Source organism: Carcharodon carcharias, chromosome 12 (assembly GCF_017639515.1).
Source record: "Carcharodon carcharias isolate sCarCar2 chromosome 12, sCarCar2.pri, whole genome shotgun sequence".
Taxonomy (NCBI): Eukaryota; Metazoa; Chordata; class Chondrichthyes; order Lamniformes; family Lamnidae; genus Carcharodon; species Carcharodon carcharias.
This window is the reverse complement of record NC_054478.1, coordinates 25163716-25181226: the sequence shown is the minus strand read 5'-3', so window position 1 is coordinate 25181226 and position 17511 is coordinate 25163716. Positions and strand designations below refer to the sequence as shown.

At 47.7% G+C, this 17511-nt stretch overlaps 1 protein-coding gene across 1 annotated transcript in view; it reads right to left on the bottom strand.

The window, feature by feature from the left end:
* LOC121285105 (contactin-associated protein-like 5) overlaps positions 1-17511 on the bottom strand; it is an 834028-nt gene that overhangs the window by 325132 nt on the left and 491385 nt on the right. Inside the window, exons 15-16 of the mRNA XM_041201256.1 lie at positions 17166-17293; positions 10354-10524 (exon numbers count right to left, since the gene is read on the bottom strand). Coding sequence (XP_041057190.1) covers positions 10354-10524; positions 17166-17293 — 299 coding nt within the window. The remainder of the gene's footprint in view (positions 1-10353; positions 10525-17165; positions 17294-17511) is intronic.

The following is a 17511-nucleotide window of genomic DNA, read 5'->3' as shown; positions in this document are numbered from 1 at the left end:
TGCAGTCAGAATAAGGAGCTCGCCCAGTGTCCTTGCCAACATCTAGCTCTCAACCAACACCAGGGAAACACAACAGATTATCTGGTTATTCGTCTGACAGCTGCTGTGTGGAACATTGTGAAATGAAAGCCGTTGCAAATTGGTGGCCGACCTTAAAAACATGACTTCAGAAATAAGTCATGGGCTGTTAGGTGCTTTGGGATGCCATTGGATTGTGGAAAGTGATCCATAAAACAATGCAAGTTCTTCTATGAGGCACAGCACAACTCGTGCCATGAGGGTAATTAAAACAAAAACTGTTGGAAAAACTCAGCAGGCCTGGTAGCATCTGTGGAGACAGAGAAACAGAGTTAACGGGCAAGGTACCAGAGGGCACCTTTGGAACCACGTGCAAGCAAGAAACCGAGATGCAGAGAAAAACAGGTAAACATTATGGGATAAGAAAGCACACAATAGCAGCCAGGGAATGACCATTCCTAATATCACTTTTTTTTTTCCAGGGAAGGGCCAGCCTCCATTTGGTGCCTCCCACAAAATAGAATGGGGTTGAGAAACTTATCAGCCATGATTGAATGGTGGAGCAGAATCGATGGGCCGAATGGCCTAATTTCTGCTCAAAAAGCACAGCTGAGCAGCACGTAGGACCTCGAAAGGGTGGAACTTGCTATAGAGCGGGCCCAACTCTGACCCCAAAATTTTCACTCTGCATATGTGCCCACAAGCCTTCCTCCACAGCCACCCATTTAACAAAAAAAAACACTGTAGCTGCTGCTGCCATTTGGCAGTGCATTAGGAATTGTGCATGTGCATTCGACCCAAACAGCAGCCAACGGTGTGTGTGCACCTGTCCCTGACACCAATTAGTATATGAAATCCAGTTTTATGAAGCTGCCTATTTACATCGCCATTGAACGAGTGTCAGTGCTGTGATTGGCATCTGATTTCTTATTAAAACTCTGCAATGATATCCAGGTAGGGAAACAGCTGCAAGCACAGAGGGATCAACACCCCCCCCAACACAGAACACCAGTTGACTTCCCTTAACTAACACTTAACTTAGTAAATCAAGGCATAAAAAAAAACAAATTAATTGACTGTCTTTAATTAAAAAGAAAAGAAGCAGACATATAATTACTTGCTTTGTTTTACACAGCATCACCTTTATTTATTTTGGAGTACATGGATTGGAAACTGGAGGAATGTGCAGGTAATTTTGGCCCTAGCACTGGCGGAATGAAACCTAAGGAATAGGCACCAGCTATGAAATTATATGGTCTCATTTATAACCTGGTCTCAAGATATGGATCCGTGGACCACATTATAACAGGATCCTAGTGTATTGCCAATTGGAACACTCATAGGCACAGACCCATAGGCTGCTAAATTGTGATTTGGTGCAAGCACCACCATAACATTCTCCAAATAAAGCCAGTGCAGCAAAGGGGTATAGACATAGGAATGGCACCAGACCATTCAGCCCATTGAGAAATCTACTGTTGATGACTGATCTATATTGATAACTTCATATTCCTGCCTTCGTTCCCTCATGGTCAATACCCTTGCCAACAAAAATCTATCAATCCTAATTTTGAAACTTTCAACGGATCCCTAGCCTTAACAGCTTTCCGGGGAAAATAGTTCCAGATTTCCATTACCGTTTGAGTGAGCCATTATTTCCTGTCATCACAGCTGAATGGCCAAAAACTAATTTTAAGGCTGTGCCCCCTTGTTCTGGACTAACCCAGCAGAGGAAATTGTTCCTCTTTTTTTACCCCATCATCTCAACTAATCATCTGAAACACCTCAATTGGATGACTCCCTAATCTTCCATAACTCAAGGGAATACAACCCCAGTCCAAACCAGGGTGCCAGAGCTGGGTGTGCTGCTGAACCACAGAGCAGAATTTTTAGTTCGGTGGGCGAGCGCCATCGGCGGGCCCGGGAGTGGTTAGGAAAGGTGCTGCCGCCCGCGATCGGCCCTCGACCGCAATTTCACGCTGGTGGGTCAATCAAGGCCCGCCCAGCGTGAATGGTGGCTCCCCAGTGGTGGGGAAGGGCTGGGCGAGAGCGGTAGCCTGTCGGCCGTCAGGTCCAATGGCGACCCGGCGCCCAGTTTAAAAACGGCACAGTCAGCCCCTGGAAGGCTGCCTGTGACGAAGACATCTTCGGTGCTGTCAACAGGAGTTTATAAATTATGGCTTCAAATGCGGCTGCAGGCGCCAGGCGGGAGGGCAGGTCAAGTGGACACTCGGCTCCCCGGTTTTCTGATGAGTGCCTCCTCCTGGAGGAGGTGGCTGCCAGGAAGGGCACCCTTGTACCCAGGGATGGAAGGAAGAGGCCACTGGACCTTACAAAAAGAGCTTGGGAGGAGGTGGCAGCACTGGTCAGCAGCCATGATGTTGTGTGGCGCACCTGGGTCCAGTGCCACAAGAGGTTTAACAATCTGCTGTGCTCAGGAAGGGTGAGTACCATGTTGGCATGGATCAGTGTGTTGAAGTGTTGAGGTCTGGTCGTCTCTGCACTGTGGAGTTCACGATGTTAGAGTCTGAGTGCCAACTGTCAATAACACTGGGGCTGGCCAAGTGGGTGAGTCCTGGCTGCTTGGACTGAGTGCCTTGTGGATCGAGGGCCATGACTCGGACCTGCCCTGCATGATGCTCCTCAGGTGGGGTAGGCCAGGCTGCAATGGTGCTGCAGATAGAGAGTGGACTAATCAATGCTCCTCTGTCCTTTCAGGGGAAGATGGCCCATTACAACATTGAAAGGTCCCAGACTGGCAGAGGCCCCCAAAACCTCTGAATCCTCATGAGATACGAGCAGGATGCTTTGGAGTTGGAGACCCGGCTCGCAGCTCAGTCAACCAGCCATGGAGAAGCTGGGGTGTCAGATGTAGGTAAGAGTGCAGAGCATAGAGATGAGACTTCCGAATGGTGCAAGCATTCTTGTGTAGTCTCACCATTGACGGGAGCCTCGAAACTGGATTCCCCTTTGATCATTGAAAGACGATGATGCTATGATGCAGATCTCCATTCTCTCAATGCCTGGCATACACAGTGAAAGTGCGATGACTTAAACTAATGACATGTCGTTCTTCTCTCTTAGATTTGCCACCACGCACCTAATCGCAGGACCCCAAAGACCCACCCCTGACACCAAAGGACTGCCAGGCTCCAAATCACGCTCCTACATCACGCTCGGTCTCTGAGCCAGGCACCAGCGCAGATACCAGCACTTCGATGGGTGTTAGATTGGCGGCTAGAATTACGGTGCACAGCAGTGAAGGCGCTTCACACTCGCTTGAGGAGCAGGTGAAGGCAGAGAGTGCCCAGGGCGCTGGTAGACAGAGGACAATGATGATGCTCAGTTGAAGGCAGATGATGAGCCTCTGGAGTCGTCCATTAGGCGGCAGATGCTGGATATCCAGCATGATGTGCAGGAGGATCTGGTGGAGATCCATGGAGGTCTGTGTGCCATGGTCTCCATTATTCCAACAGAATCAGGGGTTCCTGGGATTATGGTTAGACGTGCAGGGCCTCAGGAGGTCAGTGCCAGTGTGGGAGATGGATGAAGCACCCAGTATCCCAGCTAGGTGCCCATCCATCAAAGGCGAGCAGGGAAGTCCAGAGCAACCTCACGTTGGCACAGAAGCTGCCTGTTATCTCTACGGGCTCCTCTCAGGGCGCTCTGGATGATGACAGCAGCTCCTCTGCCCCTCTGCCAGTGACCATGGCATCTGCTGAGGCTGTGGCAACTGGGGAGATGCCAGCAGTGGAACTGGCCGCTCCCTCCCAGGCAGGGCCAGCACAGGCTCCACTGGGCAGATGGCGATTGCCAAGGTCATCAAGTCCAACAGGACAGCAGAGTCAGCAGGCTGCCTCCAATGCCACTGCCAGTGAGTGGGGAGCACCAAGACGTAGCACTCACAAGCCTAAGTTTAAGGCTCCATGAGCACAAGAGGGGCTGGCCACGGGTGATCTTCTGTTGTGCAATGTTTTGTTTATTTTTACTGGTCTGGGGCTGAAGACCAGAGAAGATTCTGTTAATTTGTTTAGACTGTCAAAATGGGGTAAATTTTCTTTTTTTGTAATGGCCTGAGTATGCTTCACTTTTTTACTTAATGTGGTGCAGGGTACGCCAGTGTGTAATGCTGGACGTGGGTGACTCTAAACTTCATTTTACAGGCGCTGATTGTACTTTGGGGTCAAAGGAAAGGGTTATTTCAGACATCTGGGATGGAGGCAGCAGCCCTGGCATGAGGTGGTAGCTCTTATTTGGCAGCCTGGCTGAAGCAGCATTTGATCAAGGCATCTCTGGTGTCCCTGCCTCCCTGGAGGTTACAGAGGTCTGCCTCCATGCCCTCGGTGTTCTCCTCACCGTGCTCCTCCTCAGACTCACTACTGAATTCATTAGCTGTGGCCTGAGGAGCTGCATCAAAACCCTCTTCCTCCCGTAGGTCCCCCTTTGCCAGAGCCAGATTGTGGAGAGCGCAGCATGTGATCATGATCAGTGACACCCACTTTGGGTGGCATTGTAGTGCTCCCCCCGAACAGTTCAGGAATCGGACGTGAATCTTCAGAAGACCTATGGTTCTCTCTATCACCACCCTTGTGGAGGCAGGGCTCCTGTTACACTGCTGCTCTGCCTCTGTTCTTGGGTGGCAGAGAGGCATCATAAGCCACCTGTTCAAGAGAATAGCCCTTGTCACCCAGCAGCCATCCATCCAATCGGGCTGCAGCACTGAAGAGCCTCGGCACCTGGGAGTGTCTCAGGGTGTATGGTGTCATGGGAGTTGCCAGGGTACCTTGCACAGACTTGCGGAATCTGCATCTTGCGATCACAACTATCTGCACGTTCATGGAGTGGAAACCCTTCCTGTTAACGAAGGCACCCGGCTGACCCACTGGTGCCATGATGCCGCATGTGTGCAGTCGATTGCACCCTGGATACAGGGGATCCCAACAATCGCTGCAAAGCCTTTGGCTCGCTCAGGCTGGCTGGCCTTGTCCATAGGGAAATGAATGAAAGTCAATATCGGCCTGAACAGAGCTTCCGTCACCAGCTTGATGCAACTGTGGACAGCTGATTGAGAGACTCTACAAAGATGCCCCACTGACCCCTGGAAAGAGCCGAATGCATAGAAGTTGAGGGCCACTGTGACCTTCAGAGCCATTGGCATGGGGTGTCCACCCACATAGTCAGAGCTGATCTCAGGCCTAATCATCTGACAAATGGAGGTCACGGTCACCCTTGAGAGGTGGAGCCTCCTTCGGCATTGCACCTCAGACGTAATGAGGTAGCTGTGTCGCCGCCTGTAAACCTTGGCAGCAGGTCAGTGGTGTCTTCTGTGGCCCCTTCTGCCTTGGACTTCCTGCTGGCCCAGCACCCCTTGTGCCTGCATCTCTCCTCCCACAGGTCCCTCCCCTGCAAGCTGCATAAGGACACCTGGTCTCCTCTCCCTTCTGCCCCTCTCTTCCTCCTCAGAAGAGGTGTCCCCAGTGGAGACCACAACCCCCATTACCAGGGTAACAGAAGGCTGTCTGATACCTGGAAGGGTCCACACGGTCAAAATCCCCTGGGGTCCTTGGAGACACCAAGGGGACCTGAAACGAAGTCTGGAAATGCTAAGAATGAAGCCCCGAACAGAGATGAAGCTGCCCAAGTACCAATAAACCACCAGCAGCAAACCATCTCCCAAACTCCTCACTACTCACGCGGGCAATGCTGCATACTCTTTTTAACACTCCCGTGGTTGGAGTTTTGCAAATTGTTGGCTGGCCACCTGCCCGTTTTGCCCGTGCGACAGGCGAAATTTACGTTGCCCGGGCAACATGAAATCGACGTCAATTGCCTTCTTAATGGCTTTAACTGGCCTCTTAATTAACGGAGTACGCGGCTCAGCAGCTGCGCGCGCCCGCTGACCGAAATATCCTGAGAACATGGGATGATGTCAGGAGGCTCGCCCGATTTCACATCCAATCAGGTCAGGCGTGCACCCGCCCGATCGGCGTAAAATTCTGCCCACAGGATTGTTTCGGCGCAGAAGGAGGTCATTTGGCCCATCGTGTCTGCACCAGCTCTCCGAATGAGCGCCTCACCTGGTGCCATTCTCCCACCTTCTCCCCCCAACACTGCACACTCTTCCTTTCCAGGTAACAGTCTAATTCCCTTTTGGATGCTGTGTCAGCATGATGGGAGTCCATCCAGATGATGATTTAATTAAGTGAAGCCAATTATGTTATACCACTGGTGTCAAAGGCCATTTCAGTGTTATGGGCGTTTCTTTAATTCAGCCTTGTGATTTGAGTCTCACTGGCAAGGCCGGCATTTATTGCGGGATGAATTTGGGATGAATTGCCCTTGAGAAGACAGTGCTGAGCTGCCTTCTTGAATCTCTGCAGTTCATGTGGTCTAGGTACACGTGCAGTGTTTATTTTCTGTAGACAACTGAGTGCCTTGCTAGTTAAGAGTTAACATCGCTGCACCAGATCTGGAGACACATGTATGTAGGCCAGACCAGGTAAGGATGGCAGATTTCTTTTCCTGGAGGATATTAGTGAACCAGATTTTTTGAATATATGTGGTGACTATCACACTGGTGCCAATGACTGTGATATGATTGTTCTATTTGTTTCCATGTTGACAGAGGATAATTGCAATTAAATACAAGCTTGACCTGCATGTTCTTGTGCATTTTCATAACAAATTGATTAACTTTGACAAGATTCAAAATACTCCTACTTCATTTTAATGGGCCCCTAATGAGCCTAAAGTTTCATTTGTTACAAAGTTATGGGGATTTATTTTTATTCCCAATATAGAAAAATAACAAAGATCTTTCTCTGCTCCAGTCAAGAATCTTCTAGCAACACAATGCAGGCCAGTTTTTCGAAAGCTGTGAATATTGGGCTGGATCTTACTGCAGATGCAGATCTCGCTGCACATGCTATTAGTGAGGCTTTCTCCTGTGCCCTTCAGCTCAAAGAACATTTGCCCATAACTTGCAAGAAGTGCCAGCTGATAACAGTGCAGCGAGAGGGCACTGGGGCATCTAAGTCCTTGGTGAATGATGGGACCAACTATTTAATGTTTGTGACCAATGCGTTAATAGGATTGAGAAAGGGACAAAGGAAAAAGTTTGAACTAGAGGCAAATCAGGTGCCAGAAGGGAAAGAAAGATTGGATTTAATGAGAAAGATAGAAAAGAAAAACTTGCATTTATATAGCGACTTGCACAACCATCGACCATCTCAAGTTAGCGCTTTACAAGCAATGAAGTGCAATGAAAATGGAGCAACCACTTTGTACACAGCCAGTTCCCAGAAACAGCAATGTGATACTGACCAGAAAACCTGGTTTTTGAGATGTTGATTTAGGGATAAATATTGGCCAGGACAATGGGGATAATTAACTTCCTTGCTCTTCTTAGAAAAAGTGCCACAGGATCTTTGCATCCATCTGACAGACATCTAACAACTCAGCAGAAAGGTGACACCTCCAACAGTGCAGCACTCTCTCAGTTCTGCCCTGGAATGTCAGCCTTGATCTTTGTGCTCAAGCCCTAGAGTGGGACTTGAACGCACAGCTTCTGACTTAGAGGTGGGTCAACTGAGTCAGAGAGTTAAAAGCAACAGGAAGGAAAAGTAAGAACATTGTTTAAAGATGTAACATCTTGTTATAGAGTAGAGTTTCCAGACAACTATTCTTGGCGGAAACATTGATCTTCATTTACAAGATAGCAGCAGTAGCTACATGTGTGCACCTAGCTCTATAACTATAGCAGAGCTCTCTCCTCGACGTTCCCCGTGCTGTTAACTCATCAGTTTACACAGATCGTGCGATCTTATAACACAGGATTGTTCTTAAAGCTACAGTCCAAACATTTATCAAACTATAATTACTACAATCTATAATGCTTTAAATTCCTAAGGAAACTTTCCTATTTTCAGGCCAGAAAGGTTAATTGGTATGTATTAACAATTGTCACTTTGTTAAAAAAGGTGTTATCATTTTAATTATGAAGAATGAGAGATGCCCTTATTGAAACCGAGATTGCGTGGAGCCTTGATAGGGTAGATGCTGAGAGGATGTTTGCCTTCGTGGGGAATCTGTAACTAGGGGGCACAGTTTCAAAATAAGGGGTTTCCCATTTAAGACAGAGATGAGGGGGAATTTCTTCTTCAGAGGGTCATTAATGTTTGGAATTCTCTCCCCCAGTGAGCAGTGGAGGTTGGGTCATTGACCTGCCAGATCCAGTTGTGAATGGTGGTGGACAATTAAACAACTCACTGGAGGAGGAGGCTTCACAAATATCCCCTTCCTCAATGATGGGGGAGCCCAGCACATCAGTGCATAAGACAAGGCTGAAGCATTTGCAACAATCGTCAGGCAGAAGCGCCAAGTGGATAACCCTTCTTGGCCTTCTCTGGAGGTCCCCAACATCACAGATGCCAGTCTTTAGCCAACTCGATTCACTCCACATGATTTCAAGAAACGGCTGAAGGCACTGGATACTGCAAAGGCTATGGGTCCTGGCAATACTCCAGCAATAGTACCGAAGACTTGTGCTCCAGAACTTGCCGCACCCCTAGCCAAGCTTTTCCAATTCAGTTACAGCACTGCCATCTACCTAGCAATGTGGAAAATTGCCCAGGTGTGTCCTGTGCACAAAAAGCAGGACGAATCCAACTCAGCCAATTACTGCCCCACCAGCCAAATTTTGATCATCAGTAATATGATGGAAGGGTCCATCAACAGTGCTGTTAAGTTGCACTTGCTTCGCGATAACCTGCTCAGTGGCACTCAGTTTGGGTTCCACCAGGGTCACTCAGCTCCTGACCACATTAAATCTTGGTTCAAACATGGACAAAAGAGCTGAACTCCAGAGGTGAGGTAAGAGTGACTACCCTAGACACCAAGGCTGCATTTGACTAAGTGTGAGATCAAGGAGCCCTAGCAAAACTGGAGTCAATCTCCGCTGGTTGGAATCATACCTAGCATGAAGGAAGACAGCTGTGGTTGTTGGAGTCAATCATCTCAGTTCCAGGACATGACTGCAGGAGTTCCTCAGGGTAGTGTCCTAGACTCAACCATCTGCAGTGGCTCAAGAAAGCAAATCACCACCACTTTCTCAAGGGCAATTAGGGATGGGCAATAAATGCTAGCCTAGCCAGTGATGCCCACATCCCATAAGTGAATAAAAACTATGTATATTCAAGGCTGGGTTGGATAGATTTTTGTTTGACAAGGGAGTCAAGGGTTATGGGGACAGGCAGGAAAGTGGAGTTAAGGGCACAAATAGATCAGTCATGATCTTATTAAATTATGGGGCAGACTTGAGGGGCTGAATGGCCTACTCCTGCTCCTACTTCTTATGTTCTTATGTTCTAACCATGTTTAATGGCCAATTAATGTGCAAATTGATCTAACGGCAGGAAGGCCAACCTCAACCTTCCCTGCCCCAGGCTTAATCGAGTGAGTCAGAGAGGCAACAGACTCTCCACCCTGCGCCTTCCTGCTCGATTAAGCAGCTCCCCCCACTTCCTATCCCACTCCTGTGTGAAGGAGGGGCATTAAATTTAGTCCGTAGTGCGCAACTTCCCCACATTCACTCCCAATATAATCTTTGGGCGATAGTTGGACATGAAGGATATGGTGATCAGCTTTCCATTGTGTGTATCTCCTGATTTTCATTTTTATTGAAGTCATTGGAAATAGAAATCAGGAGAGATGTGCAATGGGTGGCAAACTGATATCAACATTTTACACTCTCACTCAAAGTCAAAGTGTACACCTCTTGTGTGATAATAGCACATAAAGGCTAAAATCTCCTTTGTAACACATTCACATTAAATCTATACTCTGCTCTCATAATAAAGGCTTTAAATCATTCACTTCAAACACATTTTTGGCACCTCATTTAAAATAGCTGAGAAAGGAATTTAACATAAAAGCATCGATGATTAAGAAGACCCTACCTGCAAGGCAGCAGCCTTGGATGGGACTAGAACTCTACCAACACCTGCTCCAGCTCAGTGTTGGCAATTGGACTGAAGAGAAAATGGAACATTCTGGCAGTACACAGCAGGACCCTCAACATCTCAGAAGATCAGCCCGTGGCTATCGTGTGAGGTGGGGAGTGGGATACAAAGCATTGCAGTTGTGTGGGGCAGACTGGGGTGGATCAAGGTGTCTTTCCCTGTCCATCATTGTTCAGGTAGTTTAGGCTGTGACTCCCGTGAGCTCCTATCTGAGATGCTGACCTCATGCCGACTGACATGTGCCAAATATTTCCAGAGCTTTCTGCTTTTAACTCAGATTGCAACCCAATAATTCTCACTGTCCGAAGATACTCACAGTTCAGCTCGATTCTTATGAAGTCCTTAATTCCGAGATTCTCCAGGAAAACCCCTGAGGAAGCAGTCGTTTTGAAGAAAAATGAAATGTCCGCGCTGAGTTCACCGTGGAACGTAGGAAAATGGAGATACGAGGACTCAGTGTTGAACGATGCTGCGTTCCAGTAATTTCCTGTGTGGATCAATATCAGTCTGTTACAGAGTACAATTCACTTACTAGTTAAACATAGCTCAATTCGTATTTAGATTGTCGCTCCACCATGGTAAGATGCTCTCAAACTATAGACATTTAAGCCATTTTTACAGGGTAGGAATCCCTCTGTGTAGCAATACTCTAAATGTGGCTGTGCAAATTTTCTCTCTTTGGTTTGTCATAGCTAGCACAAAGGAAGGTGGTTGTGGTTGTTGGAGGTCAATCATCTCAGCTCCAGGACATTACTGTGGGAATTCCTCAGGACAGTGTCCTCGGCCCAATGATCTTTAGCTGCTTCATCAGTGACCTTCCTTCCATCATAAGGTCAAAAGTGGGGGTGTTCACTGATGATTACACAATGTTCAGCACCATCCATGATTCCTCAGGGTATTTAAACAGTCCATTTCCAAATGCAGCAGGACCTGGACAACATCCCAGCTTGGGCTGACAAGTTGGAAGTAACATTCGCACCACACAATTGCCAAGCAATGACCATCTACAACAAGAGAGAATCTAACCATCACCCCTTGATGTTTAATGGCATTACCATTACTGAATCTCCCACTATCAACATCCTGGGGATTACAATTGACCAGAGAATTAACTGAACTAGTCATATAAATACTGTGGCTACAAGAGCAGGTCAGAGGCCAGGATTCCTGTGCGAGTAACTCACCTCCTGACTCCCCAAAGCCTATCTATCATTACAAGGCATAAGTTAGGAGTGCAATAGAATACTCTCCACTTGACTGGATGAGTGCAGCTCCAACAACACTCAAGAAGCTTGACATCATCCAGGGCAAAGCAGCCTGCTTGATTGGCACCCCATCCACAAACATTCTCTCCCTCCACCACAGTAGCAGCAGTGTGTACCATGTACAAGTTGCACTGCAGGAACTCACCAAGGCTCCTTAGACAGCATCTTCCAAACCCATGACCACTACCATCTAGAAGGACAAGGGCAGCAGACACCTGGGAACACTGCCACCTGGAAGTCCCCCTACAAGCCACTCACCATCCTGACTTGGAAATATATCGCCATTCCTTAACTGGCGCTGGGTCAAAATCCTGGAATTCCCTCCCTAACAGTGCTGTGGGTGTACCTACACCACATAGGCCACAGGGTTCAAAAAGGTTGCTCACCACTGCTTTCTCAAGGGCAATTAGGGATGGGCAATTAATTCTGGCCTAGGCAGCAAAGCCCACACCACATGAATTAGTGAAAAAAAAGACACACACTCCTTTGCTGGCATACATTTCTTAGGGTAAACTGACCAAATGGACATTTCTCTGTGCCTTGGCATGTTATTTGATCATGACAGATGTACCACTATAGCAGCTCTCTCAACCATTTCCCTTAGGGCATCCTCTCATTTTATTCTGGTTAATTTTCTCTTCTTTATGCAAAACACTGGCTATCTCAAGGCCAGAAAGGACCAACACTTATCTGGTTCAGGTTCCCTTGGCAACATGTTTCTTTTCAGGATCTGAGTTACTTGCACCTTCAAAGTCTTCTGGAACATCTCAGTAAGAATTTCTTTCTTACATTGTGCCTGAATGTATCCCTTGTTCTGCTTCCTGCATCAAATTAAATATTCCTGATTGGTCCTTTAAATCTCTGAGCCTTATTCATGTCAGTATCTCTGTTATGTGCCTCCTCAGCCCTCTCCTTTTCAACAAGATCCCAGTCCTCCAAGTCTCACATCATCAGTTTTTTTCTCCTAATTGTTTAAATAGCTTTTCTCTGCCCAGGCTTCAACTTAGCTAAATTTTTTCTGTGCTGAATATTATTGTTGTGTATACAAAGTACTCCAGATAACTAGTGGAGATTGATAGCAGTGCCTCAAACATTGACATGACTATGACCTGCTAACGCAATACAGACCAAGAAACAAGCCCAAGGGATTCCAAACCTGCATACAGAACCATTGAATGATAGAGCACTGAAGGAGGCCATTTGGCCCATTGTGCCTAAACTGGCTCTTTGGTAGAGCTACCATTAGGCTCCTTCTCGTGTCCTTTCCCATTGTTCTGCAAATACTAATAACGCATAGCTTCCTTGACTTTGTGCTCCATTCCTCTATTTATATAATATCGAATCCCATATGCATTTTTAAAAGCCATCTCAAATCACCTTGCCACCTTCAAAGACTTCTGCCTGCACACCACCAATTCCCTCTCTTTCTGCACCCCTTTCAAGATTGGACCATTTAGTTTATATTGTCGCTTCCCATTCTTTGTAGCAAAATGAATCACTTTACACATCTCCGGGTTAAATTTTACCTGCCCATTTGTCTGAAGAAGTCTGCTACTATCCTTGTCAATGTTTACCACATTTCTGAGTTTTGTGCAAACTTTGACAATTTTCCCTGTACATCCAAGTCCAGCTCGTTAATATAAATCACAACAAGCAGTGCTCCTAATACCAGCCCTTTGGAAATACTACTATATACTTCCCTCCGTCTGAAAGATAACCATTCACTGCTCTCGGTTTTCTGTCCCTTAGTCAAATTTGTACCTATGCTGCCACTGTCCCCATAATCCCAAAGAGTTTAAGTTTGCTTACATGTTTATTATTTGCTACTTTATCGAATACCTTTTGAAAGACCATCAACGGCACTAACCTCATCAAGTCTATGTTACTTCATCAAAGAACTTAATCAAGTTAGTCAAGATGGCTTAGCTACTCACCATCTTACCTCAAGCCTCAAAAGCAGATGCAAAGCACTATTTCATTTCAAAGCACATTTTATACCAATTCTGCATTCTAAATGTTTCTGCCAGAAATATGTTAAATAAAGTAAAATGTTCATTCTGATTGATGCGATCTGTAGCAAGATCAAAATATTAGTACACAGCAATTGTTTTAATAAATTACTAACAATTTGTTACAAATGTAATAAAATATTAAAATCTATTTACATTCTTCAAACAAAACTAGCTTTAAAGTGAAGACGGGTAAGTACTTAATGAAGAAACGAAGCTGCTTGTAGAGTGAGATGTGGTAGCCGGGGAGGAGGTTCATGTGGGGTATATCAGTTGAGGTGATTGACTTGTTACAGTGCTATGAGTCCTTTGTAATTCTATGCAATAGAATAAGAAAGAAGACAAAGGCTCAGATTTTCCAGTGGACATGTCAGTGAAACTGTGAGCATTCACCATCATTAATCATTAATGAAACTGAGAACAACTTCAGGAGTCCACCAATAAGCAGGATAACACAGGAGTTCAGAAGCTGCTGTCAGTGAATCTATGCCCCTGCTAGAGGCTTCCGCAGACTGGGATCTCCACTGCAATCACGATTTAACAAGCGCTTTCACTTTAATACTCGTCGTGAAAAACCGTGGAAAAAGCTACACCTTGCCGAAAGAGGCGTAACTAGGTTTTTAATAGCGCAATAACTTCATAATTAAATCAACAGCAACAGTATTTATATAACACCTTTAATGTTATAAAATGTCCCGAAGTGTTTCACAGGAGAAAGAAAGGAGAGAATTTTCAGCCCTCCAGGCAAGCCGGTCAGGATCGAGCGGGCGTGCAGTTGATCGCCGCCGGTGATCGGCTGTGCGCTGCCATTTTACGAGGGCCGGCCAATTAAGGCCCAGCCAGTGTGACGCGCACCCGGAAGCGCTCAGCACTACCTGTGCCGGTTGGGGGGATGGGGTCGGGGGGCGGTTGTGGGGGGGGGGGGGGGGGGCGGTGCGGTGGGGGGGTGGGTGTGGGGGCGTGGAGGGGGGGGAGGGGGGGGAGAGGAGGGAGAGGAGGGGCAGCCCGCCAAACTGAAGTCTGGAATGACGCGCGGTGACATCGGGATGCACACCTGACATCACGGCGTGTCATTTTACGCGTTGGCACGCGGGGCGAATGGAAGATTCTGGCCTTGAGCTGGGGGGACATGCTTATGAATTTTCATAAAACGTTTTATTTAATTTATAAACCCTTCAGGAAACCTCATCCCGCCCCTGAATGAGGCTCCATGAAAAATGCCAAGGCCGCCTGAGCTCTTTGCCACCCCCCACCCCCACCCCGCCAACCTTAAGGTTGGACGGGCAGCCCTGAGAATGACTTTAATTAGCTCAATAATGGCCTTAACAGGTCTTTGACAGTTCGGCGGGCGCGCAGCTGACTCCAGTGCCTGCCCGCCGAACGGAAGGTCAGAATGACACCCAGTGATGTCGGGATGCATGCCCGACGTCAACCCCGTGTCGTTTTACATGTCAGTGTGCGGGGCCTGAACAGAGGATTCTGCCCCAAGTTTTGACCCTGAGCCACGTGAAGCCATATTAGGGCAGATGGCCAAAAACCGGGTCAAAGCGGCAGGTTTTAGACAGCGTCTTGAAGGAGGGAATAGAGTTAACGAGGCTTAGGGAGGGAATTCCAGGGAGCCTAGGCAACCGAATGCATGGCCACCAATGGCAGCGCAATTAAATCAGGAACGCTCAAGATGCCAGAGTCGGATGAGTTCAGGCAGCTCAGAAGAGCTTGGGGAGATCACAGAGATAGGAAGGAAGCGCCTCACACCCTGACAGGCTCTGGAAAGCTAATTTTATATTGCTGCAATGTCAAATTTTCCATTCCAGTTTGAGGGGAGATGGTGACATAGATTAGAGGCAATATCATTGGATCAATAATCTAGACGCCCAGGCTTATGCTTTGGGGGCACAGGGTCAACTCCCACCATGGCAGCTGGCGGAATTTAAATATAATTAATAAGTCTAGAAAGCTTGTCTCAGTAATGGCGACCGTGACAATTTTAAAAATTATTAATTTACAGGATGTGGGCATCGCTGACGAGGCCAGCATTTATTGCCAATCCCTAATTGCCCCTTGAGAAGGTGGTGGTGAGCTGCCTCCTTGAACCGCTGCAGTCCGTGTGGTGTAGGTACAGCCACAGTGCTGTTAGGGAGGGAGTTCCAGGATTTTGACCCAGCGACAGTGAAGGAACGGCGATATATTTCCAAGTCAGGATGGTGAGTGGCTTGGAGGGGAACTTCCAGGTGGTGGGGGGGCCATGTATCTGCTGTCCTTGTCCCTCTTGATGGTTGTTGTAAAAACCCATCTAGTTCACTATTGCCCTTTAGAGAAGGAATTCTGCCATCCTTACCTGGTCTGGCCTACATGTGGCTCCAGACACACAGCAACGTGGTTGGCTCTTAACTGCCCCCTGGGTGCGGTGTTACTTGGTTGCCCAACCCCTTGGAGTGGGCAGCATACCTTGTTCTGAGTTTGCCCCTGGGCAAGTTGCCAGTGGGTGGGAATGAGTCAGGGAACAGCTCCCCCTGATTTTCCCAGTCCCACCTCCTTACCTCCAAACCCCTCTCCACAAGCTGGGAAAATCCAAGCCTTAGGGCTACATATTACGGGCTCCACGCCAGCTCACTCCGCAAACGCAATGCACTGCGGGCAGGCTAGATAGCTGTCAGTGGGACTTCCCTCCCTCACTTGCAAGGGAGTCCCGCCCACAGTAGCTGCCAGACAACTGGATTGGCCAGCAGCTCCAGCAGTCTCGGCAGTGCCAAGGATGTATTAGTGGGCACTGCCAGGACTACACGCAGGCCCAAGAAGAAGGTTCAATGGATTCCGGAGCAAGGTAAGCCAGGGTTTTGGGCTGGGATGACTTGGGAAGCGGGGTGGGGGCAGTGGGGGGTGGTTGGTTTTAGAGAGCGGGTAGGTAGGAAGAAAAAGGGGGGTACTATCTTGGGGGGGGGGCTGCCCCTTGATGCCAAAGGGCACACCCCACAAAGATAGTAACCCCCTTCCTTCCCACCTTTTTAAAAACACTAAAAAAAAAACGGCCTGCCCACTCCCGCTCAACTGCCCACACCAACCGTATTGTGGCATGGCCAGGGTATTATTGGGGGCAATTGGCTTGGGGCTTGGTACAAGCTCAACTGACCCCTAATCATTAATTTCAATATGGCGGGCGGGCTGCCTGCCAACTTGGGTGCCCAACCACCTACCATGTTATGGGGATGAGTTTAGGGATGGGCAGATGTCCAGTTTTATGTGCCCGTCCGCCAAAACACGCCTGGCGGAGGCAAGTAAAATCCAGCCCTTGGTTTCAAATCCAGGCTACGGCTGGACCCCTTCATAAAGAAGCGAATTGTGCAGCGCTCTAATGGACCGAAGCCCTGTCTCTGGAAACAAAAATACTCCGAAACAATTCTTCCTCGTCCCCCATTGAAATAAATTCAGAATTCCTGACAGCGTTATCATCTACGGCGATATTTTGGATGCGCCACCGACTCAGAGCTAGAACTCCCACGCCGAGTGTCTTCTGAATCTCCCCACAGCGTGGGCAGGGAATGGGGAGGGGGATGGGTAGGGGGGGTGGGGTGGGGTGGGGACGCATTCCTCAGTTATCTTTCCAGCTGGAGATCAGCAGCCTAGCCTTAGTAAAAAACAACTTGCAGTGAGCAAGTGTTTTTTTTTTTGAGGACAACGAACGGATTTCATGGCGTTCATCAGTCAGGTGTTCTTTAAATTAGACCGTCAACTATTGTGATGTCACATAGATTAATTTGACTTTTTTGATTTGATTTCAAATGCTGGGTAATTTAGCACCAGCCTGACATCCATTCTGAGAGGCCATTTATGAAACTTAACCGCAGGACACTTACCATCACCATGGCAACGTAATGGTCCAAGCTTGTAGGTGGCTTCAGAGCCCGTCTTGTTAATGTCTCCAATAATAATCTGAGTCACAGGCAAGTGATCTTTGTGTGAAAGGAGGCCTTTGTCACTGGTCCTGCCAAAATCCAGGATAAAAATAAAAATTACTCAGAAATAAAGTACACTGTGGCTTAATAAGCTCTGTACAGCTGCCAGATAAATAGGCTAATCGACTTCCAGCGAATAAGCACAAACAGATTCGAACCAGCTTCAGCCTTGCCTCAGTGGTTGCTTTCTTACACAGGAACGTTGTGGGCTCACGTCTCACTGCAAACCCTGGAGCGCCAAGTTTAG